General features: G+C 40.2%; 2 protein-coding genes across 7 annotated transcripts in view; one reads left to right on the top strand and one right to left on the bottom strand.

Annotated features, from left to right (window-relative positions):
• SRPX (sushi repeat containing protein X-linked) overlaps positions 1-13,828 on the top strand; it is a 76,023-nt gene extending 62,195 nt beyond the window's left edge. Inside the window, exon 11 of the transcript XR_014563107.1 lies at positions 13,817-13,828. The gene's annotated coding sequence lies outside the window, so the exon portion shown is untranslated. The remainder of the gene's footprint in view (positions 1-13,816) is intronic.
• Positions 1-19,271, bottom strand: part of SYTL5 (synaptotagmin like 5) — a 67,857-nt gene that overhangs the window by 28,186 nt on the left and 20,400 nt on the right. For all 6 annotated transcript variants that reach the window (XM_083734283.1, XM_083734279.1, XM_083734281.1 and 3 more), the window contains exons 2-6: positions 17,929-18,279; positions 9,495-9,707; positions 4,975-5,090; positions 3,358-3,493; positions 1,845-1,946 (exon numbers count right to left, since the gene is read on the bottom strand). In XM_083734283.1, coding sequence (XP_083590409.1) covers positions 1,845-1,946; positions 3,358-3,493; positions 4,975-5,090; positions 9,495-9,707; positions 17,929-18,047 — 686 coding nt within the window. In that variant the 5' untranslated portion in view covers positions 18,048-18,279. The remainder of the gene's footprint in view (positions 1-1,844; positions 1,947-3,357; positions 3,494-4,974; positions 5,091-9,494; positions 9,708-17,928; positions 18,280-19,271) is intronic.

Here is a 19,271-nt window from a genome sequence, read left to right as displayed (position 1 = left end):
GTAGTTTCAGGTTTCACAAAATTGGCTCAGAACATCTCTGTGTTTAACAGAGTCACACAATGACATTCCAATTATTTACTTAAATATTGGAACTCATATATGCTCTGCCTTCCTGGAGGAAGATGTTTCTGTTTCCTTGCTGCTTTGCTGTTGTTTCTCTTCTTTTTTCCCCCACCAGCATTTTATTGGGCTGGATCTGGCCCAATTGCCTTCTAAATCCGGCCTGCGGACGGTCCAGGAATCAGTGTGTTTTTACACAAGTAGAATGTGTGCTTTTATTTAAAATCTGGGTTATTTGTGGGGCATAGGAATTTGTTCACACACCCCTCCCCGCAAACAAAATATATAGTCCAGCACCCCACAAGGTCTGAGAGACAGTGGACTGGCCCCCTGCTGAAAAAGTTTGCTGACCCTTGGTACTGCGTATGTCACAAGTAGGGGAAAGTAAGTGGCCTCCTGCTATCTGTTCCCTTCTGTTTGGAACAGAAGACCCCAGGCGAAAGAGGCACTTGAACCTTTGCCCCCATCAGTTGTTTTTACAACTGACGATTAGCTCTGTGCATGTGGATCTGGAGTGGAGAAGAGGCCCACCAAAGAAGTGATAAGCACCCTTGTCCTTCCTCTTTCATAGCTTCTCTGCTCCAAAAGCCTGCTCTATAATTGCTTTTCCTAGGGGTAAAGCAGCTATTGCATTTTCGCTACAAACACACACACACAATCTATCTGCAACATGCAGTTCTACTCTTTTGGACACTTGGAATTAGTTACGGCTGATAAACAGGCCTTTAGTGGAACATGCCCATGGTGCAGCAGTCTGGCATGTTGGCCACATGGTGTGGCATGATGGTTCTGATATTGTTCACAGAATGCTCCAGGGACACTTGCCATTCCACAGACATTTGAGATTTCACCACACTGTTCAGCTGCTCTAAATACCTCCATCTGTCTGCCCTGTCTGCTCAAGAGCAGCAATGCTCCAATTTGCCTTATTTGTCTCAAGCTGTTGATTCCTGACCTGAACTGCATTCCAATGCTTCCCCAATTTGATTTTTGTGACATTTCAAAACACACACATCTCAGAACACTACTATCCTTCCGTTCCATAATACTAAGGTTTGAGAAAGCCAGTATCTTTTCAAAATTCAGCAACGGGAATTTTAAATTTGGTATTCATCAAGGAATCCATCCTCATTTGCCAGGAAATTGAATAAAAAGCTGTATAATAGAATAACTTTACTTTTAAATGCAACTGACATTTTAACTTAAAAACACATCACTTCACTGTCTAAGCAACCTTTCTGCTTTTTTTGTAATTCCATTCATATACTAGAAATGACACCCAAATTACATTTTTGCTTGGCTGATTATGCCATATCACATTCTAATTTACTGTTGTGAACAACCATCAACAGCCTACCCCATAAAGACTTCTTAGGGAAGTAGTGAGGTGGCAAACAGGATTACTTACAATGACAGCTTGTATTCTTTAGTGCCATGTTCTTCAAACTTGGGTCCCCAGATATTCTACTAAAACTCCCATCATCCTTGGCTGCTGGCTGAGCTGGCTGGGGATGATGAGTGCAGCTGACTGACTACTAGGGCTCAGTACCACCTCCCCCTCTAACCACCAGCAAACAAAACTGACACAAGGCCACACCTTGCTTTACAACTTGCCAGAAAAATGTGTGCATGTAGAAAATGAGCATCAGAGAACCTTAAGTCAGAGTGGCTTCAGCAAAAAGAAGAAGAAAGAAGGACTACAGTAATTTTAATATCTGTATCATTTTCTGACGCCAGTGGAGAAATTAATTTCAACCGTACAAAGGTCACACCATTTCTCTTACCTATCAGCACTATTTATACTCTGGACATCAACATCTGAGCTGATGCTTCTTCCATCTTCTGCCTTCACAACTGCGATTTCTCCTTTAGCCTTGAATAAAGCTCTGTTCAATAGAAAGGTCAAGGCAACCAGGGAGACATCAATCAAAATACAGGACCCATATAGCGATTATACATAAGTTTTCCTTTTTTCTGTTTAAGATGCTCATGAGAACTGTACACCATGGTATATTTTCATGTAAGCTTGTTGCATTTTGTTTCACATCAAGATTCAAAAACAAGTTTAGATATTGTGACAAAGGTGAAAGTTAATGAAAGAATGTATCTAAACTGTAGCACTGTGCAATTTTCTGCTATAATAGAGATAACATGAAAGACAAGTAATTTTTCTAAAGTATTGCAATTTTTCAAAAGTAAAGCATCATTTAATATTTACACTCTACTGGGTTTGGCCTTTATCCCCAAAAGCAGAATCTCAGGGATTTGTGTGCTTCAACTGTACAAAACAAAGAAGGAACAGCAGTAATTATCCTGTGTCTTCCGTTATGTTTTGGCTTTGAGAAGGGGCTGTAAGGGTTCCCATTCACTCATAAAAATATTTATTAACTACCAGACCTGTTAAATATTTTCTAAGGCCTTACCATTTTTATTTTTATTTTTAAATAAACACTACATGGTGCAATGAGACACTCACACACAACCTAAATTTGCACCGTCTGTTTCTTGTGCCAGTGCCCCATTTGCTGTTGCACACATTTCTTAGCAGTAGCAGAAAAGAAGGCAAGTGGATTCAGTGTTGTCATTAGGACATTACTGGATCTTCAATATTTTAAGGACATAAGAAGAACCCTGCTGCATCAGGCTAAGGGCCTATCTAGTTCAGCATCCTGTCTCCCACAGTGACCGACCAAATGCCCCCGGGAAGCCAAGAAGCAGGACACAGTTCCCTAGCAACCAGCATTCAGAGTTATGCTACCTTTGAACAAGGATCTGGTATACAGCCATCTTGAATTTGTCTAATATCCTTTAAGCTAGAGGCCACCATTGTAGCTCATGGCAGTGCACCCCTCAAATTTACCATACACTGTGTGAAGAAGTACTTCCTTTGGGTGGTTATCAATTTCCTGTCAATTAGTTTCACAGACTAATCCCAAGTTCTGTTATTTTGAGGGAGAGGGGGAAGCCCCTTTTACGATGCATAGCAAATACCACCTTGTGGTTCTAGTCAGGAAGATGGAAGAAACATTTTGTTTGAATGCCAAGAAAGTTATCTGAGGAAGCCACAGACACCACACAAAAGGGAGCCCCTCCATAGGCTGCTTCAGCATCTCTTATCAAAGGAGAATCCAGTTAGGAACCGCACATCCTTTAAATGTTTCAAATATAAATGAAGCAAACAACAAATCCTTGCTGAAAGAAAAAGGTCTCAGTCATCGGGTCCAAATGATGGAATGCTCTGGAGTGAATCTAAACAGAAATCCACTTCAGCATTCAGATCATAAACTGTTGCCTTACCCAATATTTCTGTGCCCACTGAAGACTGACTTTGCCCCACTTGAAAAGGAAGCAAGCACATCTTGCTTTGAAGTCTCCTCTGAACTCTCTGGAGACTGATCTTTGAGTTTTCCTCCTGTAGCTTCAGAGGAAGGATCTTAAAAAGAAAAAAGGCACTTTAAAAATAATAAAGGGGATCAAAGGCAAGTTTCCCACTGATTTAACAAGAAGTTTAAACCAGCTGTCCAAAGTGAAACACCAACACACCATTCATTTGAACATGGTCTCCAAGTACAGAAGCATCCACAACTGAAGAACGTAAGAGCATATGGATAAGGCCAACGGCCCGTAAGTCCAGCGTTTTGTTCTCACTCACTGACTACTTCCCTATCTTCTAATCTTTTTTTATCTCACCGCTGTGTTTCAAACAAAGTGCCCAATGCAGCTAACATGAGCAAATAACGAGAGGGGTGGTAGAAATGACACAACAAGAAGAAAAACACAAACAGGAATAGCAGATTTTTTTTTTAAAAAAAAAAAGACATGAACAAGAGAACCAGGCACTTAAAAGAAGAATCAGACACTGGTCACAGAATCATAAGGTTTGAAGGTACTTCAGAGGTTATCTAGTTCAACCTCCTGCTAATGTAGATGCTACCACATCTCTGATAGGTAGTAAGTATGCCTTAAAGGTTTTCTTAGTATCAAGCAGTATATACAGTTTGTTAAATAAATAACTCCTACTAGGGGAATTCAATATACCCTAGTAGACACGTTACCAAGATTTTAGACATTCAAAAGATAAAAAGCATTACTCTCATTACAAAGCTGAGCACACACACCCCTTGCAACAACTGTGTTTTCTATAGAACAGAACTACGAGAATTGCAACTGTTCAGACTAGAGTGTATTACACACCTAGCAGGGCCACCAGCATGCATTATGACAGTCCCATCTTGCATCATTCATAATGTATGCATGCAGAATTAGCTGCATTACATCTCTATGCCAGCTTTCACCAACCTAGTGCCCTCCAGCTGTCTAGTTGTAGTTCAAAAAAGCTGGTAAATAACAGGCAGGTGAAAGCTGTCCAATGGCATAATAATCCTCCTTACAGTATTATACACAGTTCAGTGTATAAAGGAAAGCTGTTGAGAATTCTGAGTCTGAATACTATAATAAGCTGGAGGCAATTTTCTTGCTACAAGAGAAAATCCTGTGCTTGCACATGGAACTCATGTGCACAGGCATGAACAGGAAAAACCCCTGCAAGTGTGGCATATGATGAGAGGGTCTATACTTTGCTGTAAGCCATAGCAACAATCCTGAGCCCAGATTGCACACAACTCACTGGTTTCAGTAGGACAGGATTGTAGCATATAAATATTTTTGACTGAGTAGTGTGGGAGTCTTTTATGTTCTAGTGCTGCTAAAACAAAGTAGGTGTGGGCCAGAGTAGTCTCTTGGATAGGGGACCAAGGGGTTTCTATTGTATTAAAAAAAGTTTCAATACTAAAAAGGCGTCAGCAAGCGCCAGCTCATTATGCAGCACTAAGACTTTAACCATCAATTAGGGGAACAACAAGGCTTTAGCTATACATAGGAAGAACAAACACATTTCCCTCCTGTTATTTTTACCTGGGGCTTTGCGTTGGATAGACCTTCTAACGACATCACTTCCAAGGAGGGTGGATTGTTTGAAGCGCTTTGCTCTCTCTTCAAAAAACCATTCACCTGTAACTATCCTAAGCTGCCTGAATGAGAAGAGAAAGGAAAATGGCACAATCTGATCCAATCAATGTAAACAAGTACTCCGATTAACTCCATCCACCCAAGAAATATATATTGCTTTAGAAAACATTAGTAGAAAATTAAATAAGGAACTGGGCCTACATGATAAGGTCAGACAAGGGTAACATCTCAAAGTATATTTAGCCAAACATTTATATTTAGCCCTTAGAAATCTAGTGGCTACAAAGCAGGCAGAGGAACCAGAATTAGAGCTCATATTTAATCTCCTTTTGATAATGTATACACATTTCCACAACATGTGATTCCTTGTAGATAAATGATGAACTAAAAAGGAGGAAAAGGACAAAAAGAGCCAAGTTAACAAAACACAAACCTAAGAGAATAGTTCAGTTTTATATAGGCTAGGCATCTAGGTGTTAAGTTCCAGCCAAGCAAAATTTTAAAGGCTCATTCTCTGGTTGTTGCCAATAAGGATTTGTATGGCATTTTTGTTCACAGTCTGTTCCATGCCTCTTCTTCAGTTTGTAAGTCCCAATTCAGTTCCCACCACCTTCTCAAATTTTGTTGAGGACAGAATTAAACCTCTATGAAGATTTATACAAATATGACATTAGACCTTGCCACAGCCACCACTGTGCTTGCCTTCTCCCTCTAGGCCCAATCCACAGAACCTCCCAGAAGGCATGGGCAAAGCAATTTGAAGGATGCTGCAATCTTCTGACTCTAGTCATTATTTGCATACTCAGAGAGGACAGGTGAACAAGATTCATCAGCAAGGAGAAGTTGTAGTGGCAGGGCTGGAAGTGGAGTCCCTACATGTGTGGGGGCCTCAGCAGTTGCCGAATGATACAATCTCTAACACCAGTTCTGTCTGGCAGGGAGCGTGGTTGCTCAGTTCCAGGATTGAATGATGTTAGTCACAGATACTGCATTAATTTAAAACAAAAGATATACACAAATAGGTTCAAAAGTCAAGGGTATTGCCCTGCCTAGGGAAGGTTAAGCTAACAGAGAATACAAACAAGCCCTTTGATATCAAGATAGACACAGGTAGAATACAAGAAGCTACGGTATTTTGAAAACCGTTCTTACTACCCTTTGAACGTTTCCGTTTCCTTCTGCTCACTTTTATTCTGCAAAGAAACCTTTGCAGTTGAACCACAGAGCAGTGTTCCGAAACTTCAATTCCCTTTGATAACCAATGTTTAGACACCTGAGTAAAGTTGCTAACGATCTTATCAAAACTATTAATCTCCAGGATGTTGATTGTCCTGGGAATGTAGCAGCCTTTGTAGTCCAACCATAACAGACTAGCAGCCAGGCGATCAGGTGTGCTCAGGTTTCATTTTGGATACGAGGCATTTTCAGGTATAACTGCTGCCCGTTCTGCACAAGCAAATGCCAAGCAAACTGTTCTATTAGGCAGCTTCCATGACACCTTGGCAAATGTTGTCAGGATGGAGCTTTTGCTTCAGGGTACAGTCAGTGCCTTATTCTGAACTATGTAAGGAACAGAAACGCAAACCTTTTAAAAAGAAGTCCTCGCTTCACAACTCCTACACAGCTTTTCAAGGCACCTCTTCAACTGAAAACCTGCTTTTCTTTTGTTTTTCCTCCATGAGAGCACAATCCCACCCAGAATGGGTTCAACATACACAAGAAACTTTCAAGGTATGCTCAGGTCCATCACTTTTAGTAAGGGCCCAAGCTATAATTCATTCACCAGCTGTAGACATTACTGAACAAAGATAGTTCCATTCCCCAGTGCTGCCCTGGGGAGCAAAAATAAAGTCTCTTTATCCTTTGAAAAGGGACCCCCTCCCCACTCAGTGCCCTTACTAGAGAGTCTTATATAGGAAGAATAAAGGAGCAGTTCATCTCATTTCCTGAAACTTCTATGAGATCGAATAATGGTACTACACCAGAGGGAGAAGGGGACCTTTTGCAAAGGTGTCATCACTCTTTCCCTCTGCTTATGATATCAACAGAAACCTCTTTGCTTTCATGGATTGACCAAGAGGCTGAAACCTCTGCTCTCATGTGGTGCTCAACTGTGCTACCTATATTATTCTTTGATTAATAACTCGCAGAATCCAGGATGTCCATGAACATCATAACAACTTAACACTGCAGAGAAAGAGAAATGTTTGAGCTGTGAAAACTAGAAATACACAATCTATATAGCTGCATTCTGAATCATCATTGCTCCATTCCAATCTACTGCCTAAAACCATATTTATGTCTTGCAGTCTTATTGAATGTGGCAACTGTCTGGTATAATTAGCACTCTCTACCAAATAGAGAGAACCATTCGACTAGAATAGAACCCAAATTTTAATTTGTTTGCAAGCACACAAACCTCCACCCACATCTTAGGCTGCTCCTTTATAATGATGGCAACTCAGGCTGACTGTTCCACTCACTGTCTTCTGTAGGTCTAGAAAATTTACTCAACTTGCTAAAACTGTAGAATAAATGCAAATGTTGAGGTACTCTAACTTCAGTAATAATGTGAATGTATTAGATATGAAACACGTAGCGGTCACCTGCCCTATCCACTTACAATTGCTTTGTGCCAAGCTAAATGGCAGCAGACCTCTGTGTGTTTTAATACTAGAGCTGCCCAATCATGCACACTCAGAAGGTTTATACTGAGTGCCAAAGGGCTCTCAAAGATAGACCTTTGCAAGGTTACCTCCCTACAGTCTCTCCCTCAAATGAACTGGAAAAAATACTGTGGCATTTTAACTGGATGCTTTTTTAACTGGATCCTCTAATTTCTATGTAATTGTGATAAATCTGGACTTAGAATTCACCGATCTACCACCACCATTCCTATGGCATCCTAACTAGATGTGTCTTCATTACTCCTGTGTGCTGAGGAACTTACAACTTTCTCAATGACAAGAACAGTGATGACAGACACCTATACCTGAGATATGATTGGCTTATAAATTGGGAAAAGGCCATAGCCTGCAGTGCATTGCAGAGGAGAGTGTTACATATACTTTGGAACCCACTCAGTTCATACAGAGGACCGGTAAAGGTCCAATTTGGTCCCTAGGATATGCTGCAGATCTTTGGCAAAGTGCTGAGATTCTGATAGTTAGGAGTTCCTCAGCAATACAGAAAAAGTTCTTCTAAAGCTAGAAACTTACATTTGAAAACTACTGTCACTGAATGCAGGACACTTCATGAATAGAGTTTTAAGAGCATATACCTATACAACTCCCACATAAGCTGTTTAATTGCAGCTGTGTTTAAGTCTTTATGCTACATTTCACAATCGCCATGCAACTCAGTTAACTTAAAAACAGAACCCTGCGCTTTGCCCTTCACCAGCTAAAATGAAATTATGTGCTGGAAGTGGGAAAGCATTCTAGAAAGACAAGTGCTTATTTTAATTTTTTCATGCATGCAAAGTACAATGGAGACCTGTTCCTTAAGAAAAACTCAGTATTTTCTCTTTCATCTTTCCCTCTTCTGTTAAAAGATGCTTGGGATTCTCCCCACCCCAAACCCATTATTTTGCATTTAATTCCCAGCCTACATTGCTTAGTAAAGTGCTTTGTGATATAATTTTACTGCTGCATGCTCTGAAATTCAGGGAGCTCTTTATTCTCAAGAGCTCCCTAACAAGCAGCTCAATTTGCTCATCACACTCATGTAATTTGTGCTGAATTTGCATTGACCTTTTTTTTGTGGTCCTGGGCAGCCATTATGCTCTTCTACAAGAGCTACCTCCCTGATTGCTACCATGGCCTACAGCAGGGCCACAATGTCCTTAAAAATGTTAGTTTCCTCAAGCCAATATTTACCAACAATACTCTCTTCATCTTTCCATGGTGACATTAGGCACAAAAAGGCACTTCCACATGCAAACTATTAAGGAAGCAAACTATTAAGGAAGCACGAGCTAACCTTTAAAGCAATAATAAGGACACCGGAAACAAAGACTCACTGCTCCCCTTGGAGCAATTGCAATCTCTCAGTCTAACCTACCCTTACTATGTAAGTATGGTGTTCCCCTTAGCAGAGTGGCAGAATAAGAACAAACATACACACTACACTTTAGTGCAGGGGTGGGGAACTCCCATCAGCCCCAGTCAACATGGGCAATGACAATGGGAATTAAAATCCAGAAACATCTGAAACAACAACAATAGCTGCAGAGGGTGGGTTCAAGTGAAGATACTAGCAGGAGACAACCCTCATACTAGCAGGAGACAACCCTCATTCAGCAGGAGACATTTTAAGAGTCTCTCTAGCTCAAATTAGGATCAAACATGCCTTTATCAGCCCAGTCCCTCCATCACCTGGATGTTCATACTGCTTGTCAAAGGCATCGTAACTGGAGATCAGAAAATGTGAGTTGACATCCAAGTGTGTCCAAGAACAAAACTTACGCAATCTTATCGCACACTGTGCATTTCCAGTTGCCACCAATTCCCACAATACGACATTTGTTGCAAACTCTGAGTCCACATGCTTGGCACAGATCCCCTCTATCAAAGATTAGGCCCAAATTCTTTCGACACCGAATGCAGACCCTGCCGTCATCTTCCTGGTAACGCCGTCCACCTTTCTTTTTGGCTTCCAGTAACTCATTCTTCAGTTTTCTGGAAAGAAACACAACAAACTTAAATTAAGAAAAGTGACTTGAAATATTCACTGCTTTATAAAAACCTAAATTCTAGTGGCTTTTATGTGTGACAGAGCCATCATAATAATTTCTGATTACAACTTTCGAATTATTTAGGGCACTGCTTTCCAAACTTTTCATGTTGGTGATACAATTTTTAGATATGCATCATTTCGCAACACAGTAATTCAGTTTTACTAGCAAACCAGAGATTAAACTAACCCCTTTCCAGTCCTGGGAGGAGTGCGGGGAACATTTGCATGATCTACACACTGCAGCCAACACAGTAACATGTCACAACACACAGTTTGGAAAGCTCTGGTTTAGGAGTTTTGTTGACAGAGGAATTATTGCTGCTATTGATTTTATATTTTTGTATCTTTATTTTAGATCTTATGATTTATGTGAAAATTGTTTAATTTTGTTGTATACTTTTTGATGTTTTTATTTATTGTTTATGACTACTTTTGTTACATTTGCAATTATGTAATTTTTTCATGTTGTAAGCTGCCTTGAGCACGATGTATGTATGTATGTATGTATGTACTTTGCTCAGGACTAGACCAAAACATTGTGTGGCTTCAGCTGAAATACAAAACGGCACCCTTCATTCTACATACGTAAGTAGAACAGACTGGCAGTTGAATCATACTTCAGCACTAGCAATGTGAACAGCATCCAGGCGAACTTAGAGGGTTCATTGCTGCAGCATAGCCTTGCCACCACTCCCTGGCCCTCCAACATAAGTCACCTGAGGCAGAAGCCTCACTCTGCCTAATGCTCTTACTCTACTTTTTAAAATATCAAATCGACTAAAACAATTTCTGGCTGAAGCAGAAGCAAATTATCCATAGAACATACATAAAATGATTCTGAAACACAAGCAGCTTTCACACTCAGTTATGAAGATAAATGTCCTACCTTCTCCATCCTTTGGGAGCAATGATACATTGGGAGAAAATATTAACCTTACTCTCTAGTATGGATACTAGCCTGGGATATTAACTCACTTTTATCAGAGTCTGCAAGATTCAGTGCCTAACCTCGGGCAGTTTCTTATCTCTTGGACTCTGTTCCTAAGATGTAATGACCACAGGATTTTTGTGAGATAAAGATGACAGTTCAATCAATCGATCAGTCTCCTTTATTGGCTTGAAAAGTACATCATATACATGGATCAGAACACAACACAGTTTATGAACCACAGTGGGAGATACTTTAGGATAAAACTGTCCAGACATCAAGAGGTACGAAGATGGCTCATAGGACCTATGGTGATGTAATTTCATAGCGTCACTCAAAAATCTTGACATTCTCCACAACTTCCAAGTTGGCGGCCATCATGGCCTCCTGTGGGAGAGAGTTCTGTAGTTTAACTATCCACTGCTTCTATCCTGTGGGGAATAAAAGCTCTGAAAAGTGATTTGATGGGACCGCAATATGGAGGAAGGGAAGGTTTAACCTTCCATCCCTTGTGCTGCAGTACGAGTTCTGTTTCTCCCTTGTCTCTGGCTGCAGACTTAACCACACACACTTTAACAATCTGGTGAAAAGAAGAAAATTAAAGGACAAAGGCTAAAGATAATCCCCAAATAATAACAATCTATCTGGCACTAGGGGAGAAAGGGCATGTTATGAACTATTAAATTAAGTCAGGGTATAAAACAAAAGCTCTAGGTGATGAAATATCAGTGCTCATTAAGAACATGCTGGCCTCGTTTTAATCCAAGCCTTTTGTCAAATTTCTGAAATTAAATGCAATACATTATATTAAGCTCTTCATTACTAAAGCAACAGATTACTAATGAATTATTTTTTTTTGTACTTAAGAAAATGAAATGAACAGCCAGCCCTTACAGAGCTGCTCAGCATATGACTGTAGGGCACAATTTATGCTACTATGGTCCCAGTCCTTGCAGTGTAGAGACTGCAATTCCAGTCCTCAAAAGAGAGTTTTATTTTCATAAAATAATGAATGTTATACTGCATCCCTTTCTTCAGCAATCATCATAATCCACTGGAGCTAAGGGAAGCATCCACTGCTGAATATGAAGGGCATTTAAATATGCACTATATTATCCTGTAATCTAGGACTTCACTAAAATTTGTGCTTACTTTACATTTTTATTTATGTTGCTCATTATTTGCCAGAACATGTTACACAGATAACAATAAAGCCTTTCTGAACATCATGCTCCTCTTGTAAGGGGGTTAAGCCCACATGTGGAAGCAGGACATGACTGATGGGAAGCTCAGTCAAAGGCAACTTGTTCTCTGGCAGCATAGCAGTGGTCCCACCAACACATGCTAAGCATGATGCAAATACATCCTGTATATACAACATAGCTGGAAAATGTGCCATAAATTGATTGCCCTAAAGTGAAAGAAAGAGCTCTGTTCAGTTTTGCTCAATGTCTCAATGCATGTCACATTAATGCATGTTTAGTATGGGTCTTCAGCCTGATTATTATTATTATTATTATTATTATTATTATTAGGCTTTAGCTTTGCCAACTTTCCTCAACACAATTATTCAAAGCTTGCAAAGCCGCAGTAGATCAAAGAGCAAAGTAATTTCTGACTCACAAAACACTTGAAATGAGAAATACTGTATTACATGCATTTTTCTCTTCTAGAGATTGGATAGCCCCAAATGATCAAAATGATTATCTGCTATAAAAATTCATGACACTTGCTTCAGAAGGATAAGAGTGCAACTCTGCTAGGATAATAATAGAATAATTCTTATTCTGATGTTCTCCACACTCATTTATACAAGTTTCTGTCTGGATCAATCCTTTGCCGTTATTTTATTCCACCAAATCTGGCAGACCGGCATTATGAAAAAAATGAGATTTTGACTAAACATCAAGAAGAACTTTCTAATGGTAGGAGCTGTTTGACAGTAGAACAGACTTCCTCAGAAGGCTGTGGACTCTCCTTTATTGGAGGTTTTTAAGCAGAGGTTGGATGGCAATCTGTCATGGATGTCCAGAATCCAGATACCTTTGAGACCATGTGCTGGAAACTAACAGGGGAATGGTCATAACCTTCACAGACTGCTCATGAACAACATCTTATCTCTGAATTTTAGGAGAGGTTTGATGTGTGCCATGGGCAGGGAGACTTCATGTGATCACAAGTAAGACTTAATATGTCCCACAGCATGTAGCTTTGCAAACGGCACTTTGGATACAAACTTAAGAAATAAAGGCTGGAAATCAGGCAGGTTTTAATGACAAAAGGTTAAAAATTTTGGAACTGCCTGCCTGCCTGCAAAGAGTTATGAAAAGAACCTTCCTGGGTGGCAAAAACTGCCAAAATAAATAAGCTGCATGCCAACTTTTCCCCTTTCTGCTTTCCATTTCTGTGTTCCTATAAAAACTTCCATACCACCCCCCCCAAAAAAAAACCTGGGGGAAAACCAGTGCAAAGCTTTATGAATTACCAGGTAATGGTCTGAAGGTACTTGTTCTAGGCTCCTCTCTCTAAAGCTAAGCAGATCTTAGCTACCATATTTTTCGCTCTATAACACGCACCCGACCATAACACACACATAGTTTTTAGAGGAGGAAAACAAGAAAAAAAAATATTCTAAACGAAACAGTGGGTGTATGATTTTTGTGGTTCATGCTGTGGCCACAGACATGTGATCTGACAGTAAGTTTGGGGTAGCCCAATGCAAAAATCCTGAGGATCCATGTGGATCTATGCTTTGTAACCACATTTTTGCACCACTGCGGCCCCAGGCAACAGTGGGTGCGTGATTTTTTTGATGCAAGCTGTAGCCATGGACATGCTATGTGATCTGATAGTGAATTTGGGGTGACCCAGTGCAAAAATCCTGAGGATCCATGTGGATCCGTGCTTTGTAACCAGGCTCTCTGTCCCTCTCTTCTCCCCACTCAGTGGCTCTTCTCCCGCTTTGCTGTTTCAAAGCGAGCAAAGCGAGCCACGGAGGAGGGAAGGAAGGGGAACCATGGATCCTCTGCTCACGACTGCAGCAGATCCCCCCGCCATCCGTAGGCATTCGCTCCATAACACGCACAGACATTTCCCCTTACTTTCTAGGAGGAAAAAAGTGAGTGTTGTGGAGCAAAAAATACGGTAACTGTTTTGAAGTTTTTAAAACAACCAAGCGGTATGATTGTTTTAATTAAATAAATAAATCTGGACCTAGCCAAGAACTAGAAGGAATTATGCAGGAGCCCCAGGAACGCAAATGAAAGGCCCTTAGAGAAAGGTAAGGACACAAATGTAGACAAACAAATAAAATGCCCCGCGTCACAATTTCCTTCATTTATGATAAAGCAAGCTCAGACAGCTGCGTTTTATATAAACTTCCTTCCATATTTCCTTGCGGTGTATTCAAGAGTGAATCACTGAACAACTGTGACAATGTGCTCTGATTTCAAAATTGGAGGAATTAAGTGTTCCAAGAGTACAAGAGATGGAGGAGGAGAATGAGTCATCCTATCTCAATCTACCATGAGCACATTTTCTAAACAGCCACTATCTAGCTGTGTCAAACACTACGGAAAAGGAACACTGTGCGTCAGTAGAATAAGCAGTTATGTGCTGTATAAAAACATCTTTTGCCCAAAACCAGAACTGACTAATTTTTAAGACTAAAATAAATTAAAAGGAATTAAATGCATAAAAGTCTAAGAATACCTGAAAAGCACAATGTTCTGAAGTACCATTACAATGGGTCTTGCATCTTTCCTCCTGCCGTTTGAAGAAAACCTGGGATCTCAAAGTTCAGAGGAGACCCTGCATTATGTTTTCCTTAGTATACTTGGAAATGAGTGCAGTAAGTTGAGGTGGTGCTTGAATGTGAAGTGTAGAATTGTGTCCTGAACATACAAATCTTATGCTCAAAGTATATATCAGATTATAGCATATTTTGTATCTTTCCTTATCCTCAGAGGTAGAACAGAAGTTTGAACATGAAACACATGTGCACCAGATCTCAATAATAAATGAAAAGCAGCAGCAGGACCCAAAAAAATTAATTCTATTTTTTTTAAGGGCTGGGAGACAAAATCAGTATTTTCCTGGCACTACAACCAATGATGCCCATGTCACAGTTGATCTTACCTCTAACGGCAGGGACACTCAGAGGAGAATATCAGCAGATGACCGTAGCACATGAGAAGACCTGACATTTTAGACACCCGAATAGAACCCACTGGGTCCTAATGCAAATTTAAATACTATACTAGAGATTTGAAATGAGAGCTCAATTAACATAGCGTTCACCAGCTACACCTGCAACACTGCTGGAATTTTCAGTCCAGATTCAGCCATGTGGAACATTTGGATATTCAGAAGGTCAGGTAAGCACATATTTACACTGAAGTGGAACTAAGAAATGGGTTATGACTAAGTAGTAATTCCAGGAAAAGCATAGATGGGTTCTACTGTACTCTTAATGGTCCTGGATTCTTAGCCTTTAGGGACCTTTCCTGCTTTTATTTTTTCTAGCCATGTAGTTCTATTGACATTCAACGGTGAATAGTCACTAAGTGCATTCTGCTCTGTTTATTGAACCCTTGTTTCATCTTGCTTACAGCTGATCCTGTTAATGATTGAAGTTGGTGGGTTTAGGAGTGACTAAGTCTATCTAAGAGCAAATTGTTAGTCACCCACTTCCCTGTATTTTGATTTTGAGCTGGACATTTCTCTCTGTGTGCAATCTAATTTGTTGCCTATTATCCTTCTACTCTTCACATGAAATTTGTTGGATTTGGGGATGTGTGTGTAGGTAGATAGATATACAGTACCTGGGTGGACAATAAAAATAAATTCAAGCTTACTGTGAAACTTGAAAGCTAACTCATTGTTTTTGCCATTTTCACTTGGTCATAATAAAGATATTGGCAGTGTTCATGCATCATGCTAACAGCCAACATGGCGCCCTCCTGTTATTGCTAGCTAACATCATCCTTGACCACTAGCTATGCTGGCTGAGACTTATGGGAGTTGAAGAGCACATTGGATTCCCATCTGCTAAGTCATAGTTGAGCATGGTGTGAATGAGCTGCAGTGAGCCTCTAGCTCCCTTCCTCCCCTCTCCTCTGCTATAGCTGTGAGGGGTTCAGAAGCTTTTGCTCCTGTTCTTCCTTAACCACAACCTGTCATGTCACTGGAACTTTGAAATCATTGGTTAAAAGTTGGCTTGTTTCAAAGAAACATTAACCATATATCAGAAGTTCAGCCTACATGACAAGCTGAAGCCAAGCAAAAATGGAGCTGAAAGCTTCCAAACTCCTTCTCAGAGCTGCACCACATTAAGCGGGAGAGGGGGGCACACCCAAGCTCAAGGCTCACCAAGTCACATTCTTGTCATGCTACATGTGCAGAGGAGGGCAATCAACATGATCAAGTGTCTGGAAACCAAGCCTTAGGAGGAATGGTTTAGGGAGCTGGATATGCTTAGCCTGGCATAGAGGAGACTGAGAAGAGATATGATAGCCATCTTCAAATATCTAAATGGCTGTCACATGCCTGTCACATGGAAGATGGAGCAAGCTTGTTTTCTCCTTCTCTGGAGGCTAGGACTCGAACTAATGGCTTCAAGTTACAAGAAAGGAGATTCTGACTAAGCATCATGAAGAACTTTCTGACAGTAGGAGCTGTTAACAGTCAAATGATCTTCCTCAGAAGGTGGTGGACTCTCCCCTTCATTGGAGGTTTTTAAGCAGAGGTTGGATGACCATCTGTCATGGATGCTTGAGTTGAGATTCCTGCATTGCAGGAGCTTGGACTAAATGATCCTCAGGATCCCTTCTAACTATGGTTCTATGACATTCCATTGTGCTACATTCTCTGTCTGAACAGCGGCCACCTTGCTATATTGCCGGCATGACAGCAATTACATTGGTTTCATTTAGGCCTTTTTAATTTTTATCACAGAATGGCAGTTTCATGCTAGCCATTCTTAAATTTAAAAAGATTTTAGGTTAAGGGTCAGAGAGTGAGGATGTTAACATGGATAGCATGCTACATAGACTACAGAAACTGCACAAAAAACTGCAGTGTGATGGTCAATAAGCTAAACCTTTCCAAGTGGAGGATAAAGATTAGTCAACATGGCCTCATAAAACATTACAGAGCAAGGCAATCATCTTAGCCTATAGTCAATTTAACCTATAGGTCAACAACAGATGCATGCTATTTATGAACAAAAGTAGAGATGGACATATCGGAATCTACTGAAAGATCTCTACATGCTACAGTAGTAGATTGGAAATGGTTTCTTTATTATTATTATTGGGGGGGGGGTGTTGCAAGATGAATGATACCACCTGTTATATTTTATAGACAGCAATAACAAACCAAATATACTAACATGCAAATGCGGAAAGTAAATACAGGCGGCAATCATTTTGAGCAGGGGTTCCATTCCTGGCCCCCTACACATTGGTGAAGTGTACATAAGCCCACCCCACCCCATTATGCCACGCCATATCCCTGTTCTGCCCTCTTCCAGGTCCTAAAGGATCCATGCATCAACAGTCATGCATTAATTGGACATGTGCAAAATGGTCGCCGCCTGTACTGACCAGCTTTAAGATCAGCAAGGGTTTCTGATGTTCAGCTGTCTTAACAATAGCAACAAAAAGCTTTCCTTTCTAAATCAGGTTGCTGAAAAGGAACTATTGAGGAAGAAACCAAGAATGGATTTTTGTGTGAAAGAGAACTCTTGAGGACAGTTCTGCTACTGATCACAAATTCTGAGCATGTGCTCAGAGGTACCCTGGATTGTACACATAGCACTGTGTGAAAATTCCGTCAGGGCAGGGGTTTCTGCTTGTGTAACAGAATGTTCTCCTGCTCTCCTTCCCATGCTAACCCTAACTCTGCTCTAGGGGCTCAACCCTCTGGAAAAGATTTCAGAAGGGCACTGAGTGCATGCAAAGGGAGAAGAAGTCCCATTGCTCAACCAAAATTCCTTCTTAGCTTTAGTCTGCTCACCTGAGCCACTATTTTGAACCTGGCTGTGGTTGGTGGACCTCAGGGTTGTAGTAAAAAACAAAGTAGATTCCACAAGTCTGGTGTCTTCCCAACCCTGAACTACACTGTAACAATGAGCTAACTGGACAACAACAACAACAACAACATATGCACAAATATCTTAACTGAACTCCAGTATACAGAAGTTTAAATACCTCAGAAGAAAGTTTCACAATTACCTGATTCTTTTATCTTCAATTTTTTTCAAATACTCGTCTCTCTTCAGCACACCCAATATCATTTCCCTCTCATGTTCCAGTAAAAATGACAGATTGATAATCTCCAAGTTTTTTGACATGTTGCTTCGATTGTATTATTTTATAATTTATGTAGTATGAAGGGCATGAATTGTGATATAAAGTTTAAAGGCACATCATTGCAAACAACCAAAAGTTACAAAGTCCAGCTTAGTGACTTGAGTGTCCATTGCAGCTTTGCTGGAACTTCTGAACATGCTGTGGGTCTTCATTCATAAATTATCCTCAGGTTAATCGTTTCCCACCAAAGCTGGTTATTTCGATTCTTTGTACCTGGAAACGAAAGTGAAAATAAGACACTTGACATAATCAGTGTGTTGCATGAGCAGCTGAAATCAAACAGTGGTTTGCTGTCTTCAAGACAATACCAAATACCTAAGTGCTGATACATTCACAACATTCATTGTAGACATCTGGACTCTGACTGTCCCACTGGTATTAAAGTACATCCATGGAAGCAGCAAGAACAAGCCCTGATTTTACCAACTGAATAAACTGGAGACGGCCCACACTCCTTGTGTCTAACAGTCAGTTCCCAAACCCAAAATCAGTCAGACTATGTGGCGAGTTCAATTTGCCTAACAACTGGAAGAATGGAAAACAGTTATCTGATTGCTCCACCACATGGCCAAAATAATTTTCTGAGGATATATTCATACTAGTTGCTAGTTTGCACTAAACGCAGATTTAGCCACATAACGGAGAATCATGACTAATCTGTCATTTGGCAGGCAACTACTAATATGTACTAAGATTCAAAAGAGTATTTACAATTTTCTTTCACTAAAAATATAATCTTACTCAGTTGTTTTAAACTGTTTTTAATATTGTGTTTTAATGTTGCAACCTGCCCTGGGACCTTAAGAGTGAAGAGCAGGTAACAAATGAACTCTCCATCCCATTTTCCTTTCTTGTTTCTCAGTTGGTACCATTAATTCTGAGGTAAATACAAGAGAGAAGGCAAGGGAGATCAATAAACAGAAAATACTTCTTTTAGATCTTTATTCACTTTTTCTTCTTAATCAATATACAACAGATCTCCTGGAGCAAGGGTGCTATTTTTAGGGTACATGTGAAGTGTTAAGTGGGTGATTCTTTAACAGATTTGTAGACTAGGTAAAGCAAATGATCAATTATTACTTGTCATACTCATTTTTGTCATGATCCATGATAAATGGTTCATTATTGCGTAAACCATTCTTGGCTTGTCAGTTTGCACACTAAATTGATGGTGTATTGAACAGAGATATTTCCATATGTGAAAC

This window comes from Podarcis gaigeae, assembly GCF_964106915.1.
Source record: "Podarcis gaigeae genome assembly, chromosome: 4".
Taxonomy (NCBI): domain Eukaryota; kingdom Metazoa; phylum Chordata; class Lepidosauria; order Squamata; family Lacertidae; genus Podarcis; species Podarcis gaigeae.
This window is presented reverse-complemented; position numbering and strand designations above follow the sequence as displayed.